The sequence below is a fragment of the Fulmarus glacialis genome, unplaced genomic scaffold (assembly GCF_000690835.1).
Source record: "Fulmarus glacialis isolate BGI_N327 unplaced genomic scaffold, ASM69083v1 scaffold9472, whole genome shotgun sequence".
Classification (NCBI taxonomy): Eukaryota; Metazoa; Chordata; class Aves; order Procellariiformes; family Procellariidae; genus Fulmarus; species Fulmarus glacialis.
Window position 1 is genome coordinate 47,557 of NW_009197134.1, and position 15,019 is coordinate 62,575.

At 39.2% G+C, this 15,019-nt stretch overlaps 1 protein-coding gene across 1 annotated transcript in view; it reads right to left on the minus strand.

Annotated features, from left to right (window-relative positions):
* The window catches only part of EYA2 (EYA transcriptional coactivator and phosphatase 2), a gene marked incomplete at its 5' end in the record, with an annotated part of 36,130 nt that extends 23,037 nt beyond the window's left edge, over positions 1-13,093 (minus strand). Inside the window, 5 exons of the mRNA XM_009572426.1 lie at positions 8,024-8,107; positions 8,611-8,738; positions 10,390-10,567; positions 12,532-12,599; positions 13,043-13,093. Of these exons, the coding sequence (XP_009570721.1) occupies positions 8,024-8,107; positions 8,611-8,738; positions 10,390-10,567; positions 12,532-12,599; positions 13,043-13,093 (509 nt within the window). The remainder of the gene's footprint in view (positions 1-8,023; positions 8,108-8,610; positions 8,739-10,389; positions 10,568-12,531; positions 12,600-13,042) is intronic.
* Between the last annotated feature and the right edge of the window lie 1,926 nt (positions 13,094-15,019).

A 15,019-nucleotide genomic window follows, 5' to 3' on the forward strand; every position in this document is an offset into this window, starting at 1 on the left:
CTGTTCAGACTTGCAGGCCATTAGCAAAGGGGCAAAGCTGGCTCCTTTGAGACGGATAACAAATCATCTTGTTGTCTGACTCTGCTTCTATTTAGCAATGTGCCAATTAACCCGACATTCAAAATGTTAGGACAAAGTCATTCTGAGCATGGATCTTGGATTCAGACCTCTCCCCCACCACCCCTGCTTCAAAAAAACCAAAATAAAGCCCTAGTATTTAAAACTAATCAGTCTCTTTAAATCCCTGCCAAATACCTGTTTATGCCGTGAGCAAATAATTACTTTTCTACAAGGAAGAAAGTATTAATTAAGAGTATTCATCAGACTCCTATTCTATAGGGTTTATCTGCCACAGGTGTCAGCCAGAGGTGAGAGACGGATTAGTATACAATCAAAGGCTTTCTAAGTTAAATCTCCTCCTTGTGGTTAGCTGTTAATGATGAAGTTGTCACCAAAAGAAAGAATTTAATAGTTTTAATTGTGTTTAATTACTTGGAAACTCCTGCAAAATGGACCAGCTTCGTTGTAGTATAAAAATAATAATAATAATAATAAAAAAAGCAAAGATACAAATGCCTGGGACACATGTTTGAACAAAAAGAGTCTGTGAGAATAATCATTCTTTGTTTGCAGTATTTTACACCTTGATCAGAATTTGAGACATGAACAAGGCTTTCCCATAACAATGGGAAATTAACCATGTGCACCAGTTCTAGTTCAAGTAAGTCCATGTCTTTTTGAGGAAGAGAACACATTTAGCTCTCTTACTACACTTAAGTAGCTTAGTTTGCAATTTTATCTTTTTAATAGACACAGGCTACAGCTAGACCTAGCTTCTCACAGCTTTTCAAGTGAGAGAGTGGGTATTTGTGAGAAAAGTTGTTTTAAGTAACCAAAGTAGCTCAGGAGCCACTTCAGAAGTGACTTAAGTGACTACACTTCAGACTTTTTAAAAAAGGATTGTCTTTTTTCAAATAGAATCACACAGCTTTTAGGCTCTAAACTTTTTTCCCCCAAAATGAAGACATATTGTTTTACCTAAACATTGATATATCCAGGTTTATTAGACAATCTACGGAATTTAAATGAATAGTTCTACAGTCATCACAGTGTGACCTTGTGAAAAGTCCATGTTAGACAGAGAGCAAATATAATTTAATCCCTTTTCTTCAGATACCTTTTAATATTCACCCTTACTGTGTCTTGAGAGGTACTTCCAAAGTATTGCTTATTATTTACTGAAGGACTCTCTTTTTACTGGTATGTATCTGTTCAGAAATGGCTGGGGACTACACCTTGGAAATTATTCCAATAAGCAAACGGGCTTTCAGTCACTAAATCCCATATTCAAGAGCACTTGGAGGTTGAAAAGGCTCTCCTCCCTCTCTAAATGAACTATGCTTAGGGACAAGCAGTAATGACTACACTAATTTATCCAGTGTCTGAACCCCTGAGTTCTGAAATGGATTCCAGTCCTGTGGGAATACTGTACTTAAATACAGTTAAAAGCTGGGCCATGATGCTTGAGAACAAATGGAAATTACTTTTATTTAGTAATACAAAACGTTCATGACCAAAAATCTACAAATAATTTCTTTTTATTATACAGGGCATAAGCGTCAAAAAAGGGAGTGGAATTTAAACCAAATACATCTTCATTCCCTTCCCCTTTCAACACAGGAAAATCACTGTATTTCTATATGTAAGCCCTTGATAGCTCTGTGAAAAATACAAAACTCCTGGAAAGTTTGGTGGAAACACATCATGGTGTGTAATCCTCAGCACAACTGTATATTCTGCACATGCAACTTCCTAACACAAGTTATGTCCCTTTGGTTTTTTTAAACTATTTTTCCCTTAAAATCAAGTCACAATTCAGTGATACTGGAAAGCAGGTTCCCTTTACTCATGCTTGTTTGACAATTCAGCATTGTTTCTGATATCTATTTTATGTCAAAAATAATCCTTTAATACTTCCAAATGTCACACGTGCACTTTGCTTAGAAAACCCTCTGCTCACCTAAGCTCTAGTACAAGAGGTTACATCTACATGAGCTCAGAGCATCTCCCATGCCCACTATCTAAGCTGTTGTGGATCTGGTTTTGCTGTTTCTGCTGCTGCTTCTCATCAACCAGTACAGATGATAAACACAGATGTTTGCTCCCGAAATACACATTTGAAATAATCAAATGGCTAGAATTATTTACTCCCTTCTCTCCAATAATGAACTAATAATTGATATAGCAGCATGTCTAAAGTAACAGACTTTTTTATTACCTGCAGTGATTGAATGCTTTTTTAATTTAACTTAAAAAGGCATTAAATACAAGGTTTAGCCTCCAGTGGGTAAAAAAACCTCCAACTTCCTCAGAAAATCCTTTCCAAATTGTATTCATCTTGACTTAATCCATGATCTACTGAGTGAATTAGGCTCTATTTGTTTTGAAAATCTATTTTATGGAGTTCCAAGGACTGTGTTTTCCTTAGGAAGGGCTTATTCTGCCTTTCTGACCAGGATGCCTGCTAGCAGCCCTCAGCATAGGCCTCTGCAGGTTTTTAACGTCCCAAGGTGCCCCACACATATGACTAACAAAATGTAAATAAACACAGCTGAGCCAGTAAGAAATTGGAAGGTTTTCTCATTAAAGAAATAAAATAAACAGATGTCCTTAAGCACTTTGGCTCATGTTTGTCAAAGGAATGGAAAACTCTCAGATGTTTGAACAGCAGTAGTGATATAAGGCCACATCTCAAGCGAGAGAAGAAGAAAAAAAGCTACGCCATGGCACTTAGAATTAACTAATAGTTCTCAAGGGAGGGCGCTTTTGATTTGAACCTTAGCAACTTCTACAAATAGTTTTTAACAGCCAAGCAATAAAATGGGGTTTTATTCCTTCTCAGTTTGTAAAGTAGTAAAGGACAGATTCGGCCATTAGAAGCATGAATCACCATCAGATTTGATTAAATCCCTATGGTGTTTCAATCAGGTCCTGGCTTTAGGGTCCTGTGAGAGAACAAAGCAGGGAAAAGCAAAGCTACTTGAAGCACTCAATGAAAGCAGGAAAAAAAAAAGAAAAAAAAAAATCAACCCGAGGGTTTTACAAGGATCTCAGGTAGAGCCAAGCAGGAACTTTTCAATGACTTTTTTTTTAATTGGAAATTATAATTCACTTAAAGGAAAACTTTTTGTAAGAACTTATAACTGCCAGTGAAACTTCTGAGGAATAAGGTTTCTTAGATCCACAACATCATTTCTGGTGAGAACAAGACAGTCCAGTTCACAGACAGCCAACATACAGCAGCTATCACATTTCCTTGAAATGCTAGAAAATCATGTTTATGTCCTGTCCTCAACTGGACCAAGCAGCAACTTTAGTTGCTCTGTCCAAAAGGTCTTGAGGCCCTGCTATTGTTGGAGGACCCTCTCCTAGTTCTTCACATACCTGTGCCACTGCAAGTCCCTCATCAGAGAGGCAGAGCCCATGTTTGCACAGGCTGGAAACTTGACTGCATGCCTTGCCTCTACCTCACTGACACTTATCTGTTTACAACTTGGGTAAATCTCATGTTGCCACTTCTGAAATGCAAAAGCAGTAAAAAAAAAAAAAAAAAAAAAAGGCTATCATAGAAAACCAGCCTCTACATCAATCAAGCAACTACGAGGCAAACTGCAAGTCCCTACTGAAAGCAGCCAGAGTGGCCACTCCAGACAAAGCGACCACATAGTCCGGGCTCACAGGGACACAGTGTAATACAGGCAATCTAAACACCTTTCAGTTAAGGTTAACTAAAATCTAGAACATGACTTTGCATGACTCTGATTTAAAACTGGGACATAATGTGCTTTATTATTTTTTCCAGTATGTTTTTCTTAATTCAAGCCAATTCAAGATGCTGAACAATCTCAGAAACTGCTATGCATCTTACAGGTATCAGCAGACATTGTCAAAGTACTGATAAAGATCCAACACAATTCAAGAATTTAGACTGTCCTATGTATTCAGTTCTTTAAGTCAGTGCTAAAATAAAATCCTTCCATTTGGTTCCAGGATTTCAGAGTAACTTGCATGTGAAGATGAATTTTAACTCCAGATTTTACTTTACTCACAATTCCTAAAATCCCAAGGAGTGTACCAACACAGAACAAGAACACACATTCTGGGAACAATACAAAATACTGAGAAAAGGTATTAGCTTCACACATACCCCTCAGCTAGGGAAAACAATGCATCCAGTGCCCCCTTTTTTCTTTATACTAGTCCTTCGAAAAGCATGAGAATGAATCTGCAATATAATACTTAAAATTTATTGGACTGAAAGAGACGTAGAAATTTTTTTTTAATGCTTTGACAACACAGATTATGGAACAAGCTTGCAAATATATCAGTCAGGGAAAGGGGAATAGACTCATGAGTTTTTTTGGCACAGGAATGCATGCAATCTCTTTTTATTGTGTCTGAATTAATACCGCCAGAAGAGTCAAAAGCCCATTGACTTTTACCCAACTCATGTGAAACCCCAGCAGCACTGTTACGGATTTTGACCCGTTTTTCCCATTATGTTTAGTCAGTGATTTGGCGGGCAGATCTTTGCAGACATATTAAAGACTGCAGCCATCTTCTGTTGAATCAGAGCTCTATTATATATGCCTGAAGGGATTAAAAGGGCTGGGTGGACAGTACATTAAGCTATAATGATGGTCTACATCTGTTGTGGTCTCTAGGCACATGGTAAATATTCTGCACCCATACAGTGATCAGAAGCCTGCAGAACAGGTTTCTAAACCTTCCTGAAATATCCAGGGTTAACTGCCTATGGAACTTTTTTTTTTTTGCCTTTTCTTGTCAGAGGGCCTCCTGCTGAGAAACCAAAGGGCGGAGAGATTTCCTCGGGTTTGACAGCTTTGCTGCCCCGATCACTTAGACCGTGACTCTGTATGTTTGTGCAGGTATGCATCCATTCAACCGTGGGCAAGAAAGCAAAAGGAGATGTGAATTTGCAGGCCACTAACTGCCACTACAAAGGTTATACTGCAGTGACCGTATGGGAAAGACATTAAGACCAAATGTCTGATGACTGTGTAATCCATGGGATAGAGCACAGAGTTTGGGTAGAAGGGACAAAAAAGGAGCAACTTAGGCTGGGCTATTCATTCATGCTTGAGTAAATTTTGTGTTTTAACTTCTATTAATGCTGTGAGCAAATTATTTTCTAAACACCTGAGATGAACTGTCCATGTTCTGAGGAGCCCACATCTGTGGCAAGGACTGTAGAGATTTCCCTCAGAAACCAAATAAAGAGGATTTTCATGTGAAATCAGGTCAGAAAACACACATCGAAACATTTAATCATTAATAATATGACTACACTTGATAATCCTTTTTGTGAATTCTTCCCCCCCCTTTTTTTTTTTTCCCCAAAATCAAGATTTTTTTTGGACAGCTCCCTATTGCTGCCGTCACCAAGGAAGGGGCAACATGCAGAACCATTTGAGATTTTGTAGCTAAGTAACACAGGAGTTTTGACCCAAATCTTGGAAACTATGGTTGATGTTCCTCCTCCCTTCTTCCCAGAAAAATCACCCCAGAAAGAGGTGTTATTCTTCACCTTTATCAACTTTATAGACTAATTCTTTGAGTGGCTGCACAGCAGCTCTACCAGTGCAACAGACAGGATGATACTGGGAGCTTAATGTTGGTCAGGGGAATGGTGAAGATCATATAAACTGACACTTTTTCTGGAAGAAGACCTACAGAACCAAGACCTCCATGTGTAAGATTCAATTCAAAGCATGTGCATGTCTAATTACAGGCACATGAATCTTTTATGATCAATTATGGACAAAAATAAGAATTTTAGGCCTTGATATTTAATTTACTTTGAGATTAACACTTCCTACATTATTCAAGTAAGAGATTCTGAAACTCTATTAACCTCTGGCTCACTGCTTCACTTGCACTTGATAGTTCAGCTCACTTAAACATTTTTGAATTGTGTAACTATTTAACGGTTCCCAGGACAGCCTGTCTGAGTGTGCTGTATTTCCCTCTTGGTTTAAGGTCTGTTCCAAAGCCCACCAAAGCCTCTGGTTGTCTTTGGATCAAGCCGTTAGCCTATAACACTTTTAAACACAACCATTTCCCTTATAGGAAAGCCCTGAGGAATTTGATACTGATGAAACAAATGAAGAACTACGAAAAAAATCCTTCTAGAGGCTTCTCAAAGAGTCTGTTGTAATTTAATAGAAAAGATGATTCATTCATTCAAAAAAAATATTCCTGTTTGTATCATTCTTTACACTTGTATAAAGGAAACAGCCAACAGAAGTTTGTAATTTTGTACCTTTAAAGGCCTTCCAAAGCAGACAACCCCCCAACTTTCCATGTTGTTTTCCTCTCTCCCTAGTCTCTTTTGCAGGCTAACTCTGCTCTCACGGCCAACGGGAACAGCTCAGCCACTGGTGAGTGCTTTTGATAAACCCTTTCTGGCTCCACTCCCTGACCCCACTTCATCCCCACACCAGCTGCTCTAGAGATGGCAGCTTCCGCCTTTGTGGCAGTCCATCAGCAAGAGCTCACAGGTAGTGCGGTGGCAGGACTTCTCACCTCCACGAAGCCATCACACGCCTTGGTCCATCACCATCTGCCCCCATGCAGCAGATCCCAACCCCACACCCTTTAAACTTGTGCAGGAGGCAGCAGATGAAGGCATCTGCTTCAGAGATTTTATGCTAGGACAAAGCCCATTAAGGGAATTCTCCATATGCATACTGCAGCCCCTACCCAATGCTAAGCATGACCACATAGCAGATCTACGCAGCGTAAGTTTATGTTTCCTGATCCTGCCTAATTCTTTCTATTTTTTGTAGGCAGTAGGTTTGAGCTTACACATGTATACCTCAGACTGCCTCACTCATTACATTCCCTGGGAAAAGTAACTGCTTCAATTACCTTGTACAACATGGGTCTGAATAAATCCCTGCTTGGAAACACGTGCTTGGTTTTCAGAGGGTGCTGTTAGAAGTGCTAGCAGCATTCCAAGTGGTGCAGTAGACTTCCACACCACAAACACCATTTTATATCCTTTACAACTGTGCACATCTAACAGCAAACAATAAATCTATCTTACTAATTACACATTCAGCTTGTTATAACCATCGTAAAACGAGTACAGCTGGTAAAGCCATGAAATGATGTCAAATCATATTTCTGCTTTCTAGAGAGAAGCAGGGTTATTTTCCAGTCTCCTGATGAAGCTTACTGTTCAAAGCCATGTGTGGAAACAGCTGCCAACTAGGTCATCCACCTTTAATTAGGTAATGATATTGTCTTTTTTCCTACCCATTTAAAAGTGTTCGACATTCTGTAATTCAAAGTGACTTAAGTGTTTATCATGAAAAGCTGCCTTAGGAAGAAATTGAAGCACATGGTACTAAATCCAAGAGCCAGTGTTTTCTCCTTGGCAGCCAAGTTCAGTCTATTGAGCCACAGAGAGAGTTACCTAAAAAAATGGAATTGCCTGCATTTCAAAGGGGATATCTAAAGTATGCATAGCTAAAGGTATAGTCCTAAAACCCCTTAAAAATGTGAGCTTCAGCAGCCATGTGGGAAGCACAGCCAGTATTCTTCACGGCAACCTAGACTGACCAACACAAAATCTCTCTTTAAAAGTTGTCTGAGATTCATAAGAAAACACTGGTCTAACAAAAAAATGTGTTACCTCATTCAGGCTAGAGTTAATGCTGTCTGGCTGCTTGATAGGTTCTTTCTCGCAGAAGACAGACATCCTAATGTCCTATCTGAACAATACAAGCTTTTGAAAAACAAGGGGCTACTTGCAACATGAAAGGGAGGTAAATTAAATTTTCACATGTTAGAAGGAAATACCACAGGACATATTTATACAAATGTGTCTGAATAAAATCGGCAGCATCTGTTTGAAAAGCTGTCTCATTAGCTGCCCCCACAGTTCCCGATGCAATTTGGCTAGACAAGCAGTAATGCTAAAAAAATTAAATTTTACCTTCCCATATCTGGATGCAAAGGTTCCCGTGAGTAAGGAGTGAAAAATAATTATCGTCTCATCCAAATCCCACACAAACACACGCTGTGATGACAGACGGGGTGGAAAGGAGAAATACAGTTACATATTAAGCAATTGCAAGAATTCATTCAGTCAGGAAATATGTCCTGTTGGACTAGAGCTTTTTAAGATCTCAAACCCATTTGGAGCACTGACTGTAGATGCTTTGTGAAAGCAGGCAAAACGAAACATCAGGAATTTTGGAAGTACGTGTGTGCTGGTCATCCTGAGAGTCTGCTCTCCTAACAACCACAGAAATCCCCTGTTGCATGTCAAGTCAGGGGAACAAAACAGCAGACTTCTAAAAACCCCAAAGGAAAAAAAATGTACATACAAAGAATAGTTTGAGATGCTGATAATACAGAAATTGAGCAATTATTTTGACCACCTATGTCTGTAGGCTCCAGTTATATTACTGATTTTATTCTGGCTCTTACAACCCACTAGTCTGATGGTGGGATTTGCTAATAGATGCAACCATTTATCTTTGCTGGATTTACTAAGGGAATACAAATTAAAGTTATTACCTCAATCTCACTGTCAGCAGTAGGGGAAGGATCGTTGCTTCTTTTTGACCGGGCTCGTACCTTGCCATCTGACCCTCTGTGATGTCTGTCTGTTTCTATATCTTTTGCTGGTGTTGTTGAATATTCCCCTATTATGAAAAAAGAAATTCCATTGTAAACTTAAATTTTGCACTGTAGCACTGTAATTAAAGCATGAAACCTTTTAATGGAGAGCACCAGAAACACTGTGAAAACACCATCAGAAAATCTTACTCTTTTCATGTCAATAGCTGACGTTGTTAGAGAAATAACTTTTAACCCCTAAGATTTGTTAAAAAAATTTCAAGAATCACCAAGACTGCATATATAACAATTTAAAATGGACATGTCACTTCAAAAACCTTATCACATTTTTCATTGAAAAAAACCCAGCTTTTTGAATTTTATTCCCCTCCTGCTTTTCAAAAGAGAAATTAGAAAGGCAATGGAAAAGGAAACCAAGACCAATTCAACTTCTGAAAAAATTTTTTTTCTTTTTTTTTTTTTTAAATTTGATGAATGGTCATGATTAAAAATATACTTTCAACATCAACTTTTATTTAAAAATAAAGAACTAGCCTGTTTAGCCATATTCCGACTCACAGAGGATAGCATTTTAGAAATAACTGAGAAGAGACAGTCAAAGGTGAACTTCCCTTGTGTAAAGTATCTGTTTTGATTAGCTTGAGTTTCATAAAGCTGTCTGGATTTCACTTACCTTACACTACAAATCCTTTTCAAACATATTTTTCTTTTCACCTTGCTAAGTTGTGGCCTCTCCAGCTTCCTAGAATAACCATATTCTTCTTCAGAGAAGCTTGGATTGTGCCTAACAAGCCTTTTTGAAATCACCCTTTCTCAGAAAGGCTGAGATAAGATCTAAGGAACAGAAAATCCTCCAACTGCTTTTAGAGCAATCTGTGACCACTTCTTTTTAAAAACAATATTAGTTTATTTTTCTTCTAGAGCAACCACAGATGTTCAGATTTGTTTCATAAATCAGCAGACCTACAATGGGCATATGCTGTGATCATCCGCATATTATGTGGCGTTTTATATAAATGTTATTGCATGCCAATGAAAACATTAGTAGGGAAGTGATATCTGAAGATTGTACTTGAACAGTACATTAGAGGATCATAATCCATCAGTAATTCCATAAACCATTTAAGCTTTGAGACTTTAAAAATTAAGCACTCAAAGAGAGGCCACCAATTTTGAAGCCTTTTTGCATGGAATTCATCTTGAACTTTCAACTTAGAAAAACAGTTTGTGCTGATTTTTTAAAGAGGGACTTTCTCTTCATGTACTTATTTATGAATGCATATATTACATGTTGTAGTAAGAGGTGAATATAAACCTTGACAGAGACATGGGCTAAAAAGTCATTAGACAATCAGGAAACTCTGGGGCGTTTTCAGAGCATGGCTGTTTGTTTTGAACTCATTGCTACCCACATTAGGCCTCAGTACTGATCTGGGGTTTGTATGTAATTGTTTTATCTTTCTGTAGTACTTTTAGAGGAGATCAAACCTTGCATACTCATGAAAACGACACAGGATGGTTTTAGAGAGCTTGGATGTTCTAATCTCTTCCCAAAAGAACTGTGTTGCACCGTGTAAGCAGAACTGTTAAGTGCTAGGAAATCTGATTTATCCATGTAAAGATATGTATTTTAAAAAATTCCAACAATAAGGTTATAGTGTTTATGTCTACAGGTGGCTGAGACTGCCAAACTGACAACCGAAGAGATGCACCTACCAGACAGCGATTCTGTGCTCTGACTGGTGATATTCTGAGAAGACTCCTGCAGAGAGTAAGTGGAGGTTGGAATGGCTGAGGGGCTGATGCTGTTTGCAGACACGTATGGAGAGTTGTAGGAGGAGCTGTAATACTGTGAGTACTGGCTTTGAGGAAAGCTTGGATACGATGAATATTCCTTGGAGGAAAAAAGAAACATCTAACTTCTATGTATCTGGTTTTATCTTATAAATGAGTAAGGCCCCACAAAGGCAGTGTTATGTATACATGCAGCAAGTCATGACTCAAGAATTTCACTAAAGAACCATGTTTCATTCACTTTGAAATTACATTTTTTGCTTCTCCCAAACATACTCCTATTTTATTAGGGTCAACTAATCAACAAGAGGTCAGAAATCACATGAATTCTGCTTTTTCTATAGGATTTTAGTTATCAGTGCTGACACATTTTGTATTACAGGGTTCAACAATTTTACATAGGAGTGAAGTAGGGTGGCTTTTTGAAAAGGGCCATGATGGAACACATAGTCTCTGTAAACAACGAAATACCTGAGAAATTAGAACAGAATGAATAATTGGGTGAGGGAAGGAGCAAAACAGGGTGCATTTTCCAATGACCAGCAACATTTTCTGATTAGCTGTTAGAATACGTTGCAAAAATGAAGGAAAAAAGAAAAAGTAACAATTGTTTTGCAGAAATGTTCACAGTTGAGATTGTCCAACTGTCTCAGCAAGAATTAAATGCCTGAGTGATCTTCCCTACCTACAGAAAAATGAATTAAAAATACAAGGTGCAAGATACCTTGCGGAGCTGAGGTATCATGAAACCCTTTGTCTTGATTTTAAGGCTCCTAAACAAACTTCATACTATTATCCCCACGTTCTTTTTTTTGTGAGAAGCAGGACACTGGAATGGATTAGAAAACTTCTCTCTGGACAATTAAAACATAAAAGGTTTAATTTGTTTCTTTTTGTTTTAATTGCAACTCCTGCTCTTGTCTACCTATTTGCTTTTTCAGATAAAGAACTGTGTTCATGCTCTGGGGATTGCCTTTCAGCAAAAGGTTTTTATTTCCTCAGAAATACTAATTAGTCTCTGGTATTAAATAAAATTAAATAATAAATAGTCTTTAGAAATACTAAAAGCACTTTCCTCCTTGACATCTTTGTCTGTGACACAGCTATTTCATTAACTTTCAGTCACCAGGGAGCTCTCAAGAACAAAGACTCAAGTTGTCATAATAAGAATTAAACTGAAAAAGAAATGAGAGAATTTCATTGTTTTCTCTTGAAAAATATCACAAAATAATGAAAACAGCCCAATTATTTTTCCCTTTTTTAGGTAACCTTCACACTTTAATCAAATGCATTTCTACCAGCATTTACTGACCATGTTTTTAGCCAAAACTGAAGTAATAAAGAAATTTTCCACTGTGGTCATTAAAAATGCAAGTCAACAATCACCTTACAAACAAGGAATTGAAATTATTGGCCAACCAAAACACATTTTCTGGGACGGTGTACTCATTTGTTTGGTCCAATCAAGAAGAGCCATTTGCTACTGAAAAACATCTGTCTTGTGTATATATGCATGCTGTTTATTTATACACACACATTTATCAAGGTATCTGAAGCATGAAGCCCACAGACAGGTGTATTCTCAAAGAAGGAAGCGCACAGACAGCTCAGATGGCTCAATATTCATCAGGGCCTGCCAACGCCTCTTTCAAATTGTTCACATTTATTACACAGTGCCAAGACAGCAGACAACAGGATCCTAGAAGTGGAGCTCTCTGTAGAGGATGGAAAACATATCTGAAAGTTGTAAGATGGCAGAGGAATGATGAAACTCTTGGCACTGCTACAGCAGCATGGCAGAGACTGCCAGGACATCCTCCTCCTGCAAGGACCGCACTCTGTGCAAGTCCGTGTATCGATACACACATCTTAAAATTAATCAAGATACCTAGAAGTCCAGCAAATGGACAGGCCGCAGGAATAGTGCAAAATGGTGTTCAGCAAAACACATGGCAGTACCTTCCTTAAATATATGTAAACACCAGAATAATCCCTCTGATCTACCAATCTTCCAAGTGTTTAAAGTAAGTGACAAAGTTGCCAATCATAAATGCTGAACCACACCTGATGCACAGCACTGAATCCTGCAGTATTTGTCAGGCCATTGGCTCCCTGGTAAATCCCTGTTGTGCCTAAGGGAAACAATATCACAGTCATAAAACACATCAGCAATCAAAGTAACAGGATATATTAATATAAATAATTTCCAACAGGAAGTAATGTACTTGCTCACTACAAAAAAAAGTGTATCACAAATCTTGACAAATATAGGCTGTAAAGATTTAGGACTATTACTGAGGTCTCATTACTGAAAGGCATTCAAAGACAACCATTACATACACTAAAACAAACACTTATAGAGCTGGTAAACAAAACTGGAAAACAAGGATTCAACCCAAAATTCAGTTTTAAAATTCAGTTACTTCTTTTTCCAATAAATAACGGAAGAGTAGTTTTTACCATCTCCTCCTGTAGGAAAACTCCTCAGATTACAACCATAGACACCCTCTTTCATGCACAGGTATGTCCTGGAATCTGTCAGTATGGACCAGGTACCTGGGAATTTTTAGAAGACTTTGAAAATTTGTTCCCTGGTGTTGATATCCCAAACATAAAAACAATATTGCTCAGATTTCTGGAACAGCAGGGAACAAAAACATTGCTTCATCCAGGGATATTAGGAAGAGAAAGGATGGACAGGTGAGTTTACATGGTTCTGTCCCAAATGAAGCAGCTTATGTCCAGCCAGGCCTCGTTAGATGGAGAAAGCACTACCACAAAAATTTTATGGGTGGAGAAGTAAAGGTTCAGAAAAGATCTACAGGGACAGTTCTCCTTTGCCTGCCAACAGGGAAGTGGTAGGAGAGCTGCAAGCTTCCCACCCCCTGGATCCTGCACCCCTGGCAAGTTCTAGCCCTGATTTAACTCCAGTCTATGCTGTTTTCTATTTCAAAATTTTCCATTTCATAGGGGTGGAGAACTTCCTCTTGAGTTTGTGCGGTTTGATGAGAATCTGTATCAAACGTCTTCTTCCAGTGTTTTGCAACAGCGCTTGCTCCAAGGGCTGGCCGTTCATGTACAAGAGGCAAAAGCTGGACTATGCCATATTCCATCCTAATGGAAGGCAACAGGCTCCAAAGAGCACTTGGACCCACTACTTTCACCGTGAAAGAGGTATGATTTTAGTGCTGCGTGGCCACAGTAGGCTCTTGTCTGGGCTTCATATTGTCACCTCAATGTACCATCGGACCAACCCCTCATCAGGCACTCAGCTCTTTTTTCTTATCTGGTTTCTTACCACGTGAGTGACTTTGAACAGTGCTGTTTTCACCGTATGACTCTCTGCATGTCTTCATGTGGCAACCCTTCTCCAAAGATCCACTTGCTTGTTTTTATTTTAAGACGCCAGATTAGCTAGGGAATGGACAGCTGAACAAACTCCACTCTGCCAAGTGCAGATACAAAGCACATGCACTGAGAAATAAATCTCAAGCCAAAGAGAAACAAGAGGGAGGACTCTGCCCTCCCGAACTAATTTGCTGCCACATGTAGTCTTTAAAACGAAAAAGGCAGAGAGGGGGGTGCAGGTGATTGCCAAGTACCTGGAGGCCTGGGTCTCCCCAAATCCCCTGCATATGCTGGCTGGGGAGCTGAGCCAGCACAGCTGGGTTCAGGTGATGCCTCCTCCTGGCATTCACCCCTCAGAGGCAACTCTGGGTGGATCAGTATCCAATCTGTCCGCCTCCCCACAACCCATATGGGGAGACTGCCCAGAGCAGCATCCCGAAGATGGCAATACATTCAGCTATTGGCATTTCCCCACCTCCCACCCACACTAAGCTTTGCTTTTCTGCAGAGTTTTTCAAAAAGTGACGACTATGCAGCAGGATGAATATATTCCTGTGGTAACTAAGCATTTCTCACCACTGTGAAGGGGAGTAATAGAGCTCCAGTGCTTACAGGCAAAAACAACTTTCACAGAACACAAAACAGCTCTTGTACACCAAAGCTCAAAACAATACAGGGGGGAATTTTTGATCTTCCTAAACTGTCATTTAGAAACAATCCATCATCCTTTATTAAAGCTATCAAGAGGGGGATGAGTTACCTCCAGGGACTCACGCTTTATGTGTAAATTGTGATGAGAACATGTTTATTGCTGTGCTACCTGCACGTGATACCATAGCTTCCTGGTTTCCAAACAATCAGAGAGTATTATAAAAAGGAGAGATCTGCACAATTGGAATGAACTTACTCTGAACTTTGTACCAGCTGTGCAAAGCGAGTATGTCCATGCACACACAGGGCAGGTATGTGAGCAGGGAGAAGAGGGCAGAAATGCAGGGGTGAGAGGATGGGGAATGACTCGTGCTCCATAGCTTTCCACAGTACATTGTGACTAGACCCTATGTGTGGATTTTACACTCTGGTTTTGTAGAATGTATTTTTGCCATTTTAGCTAAGCTACCCCAGGTCCAAGTTCAGGTGTCCCTACAGGCTGCTGCAGTCTTGCTGCCTCTGCCCAGGGGATTTTCAAAAGGAAGGACTGTTG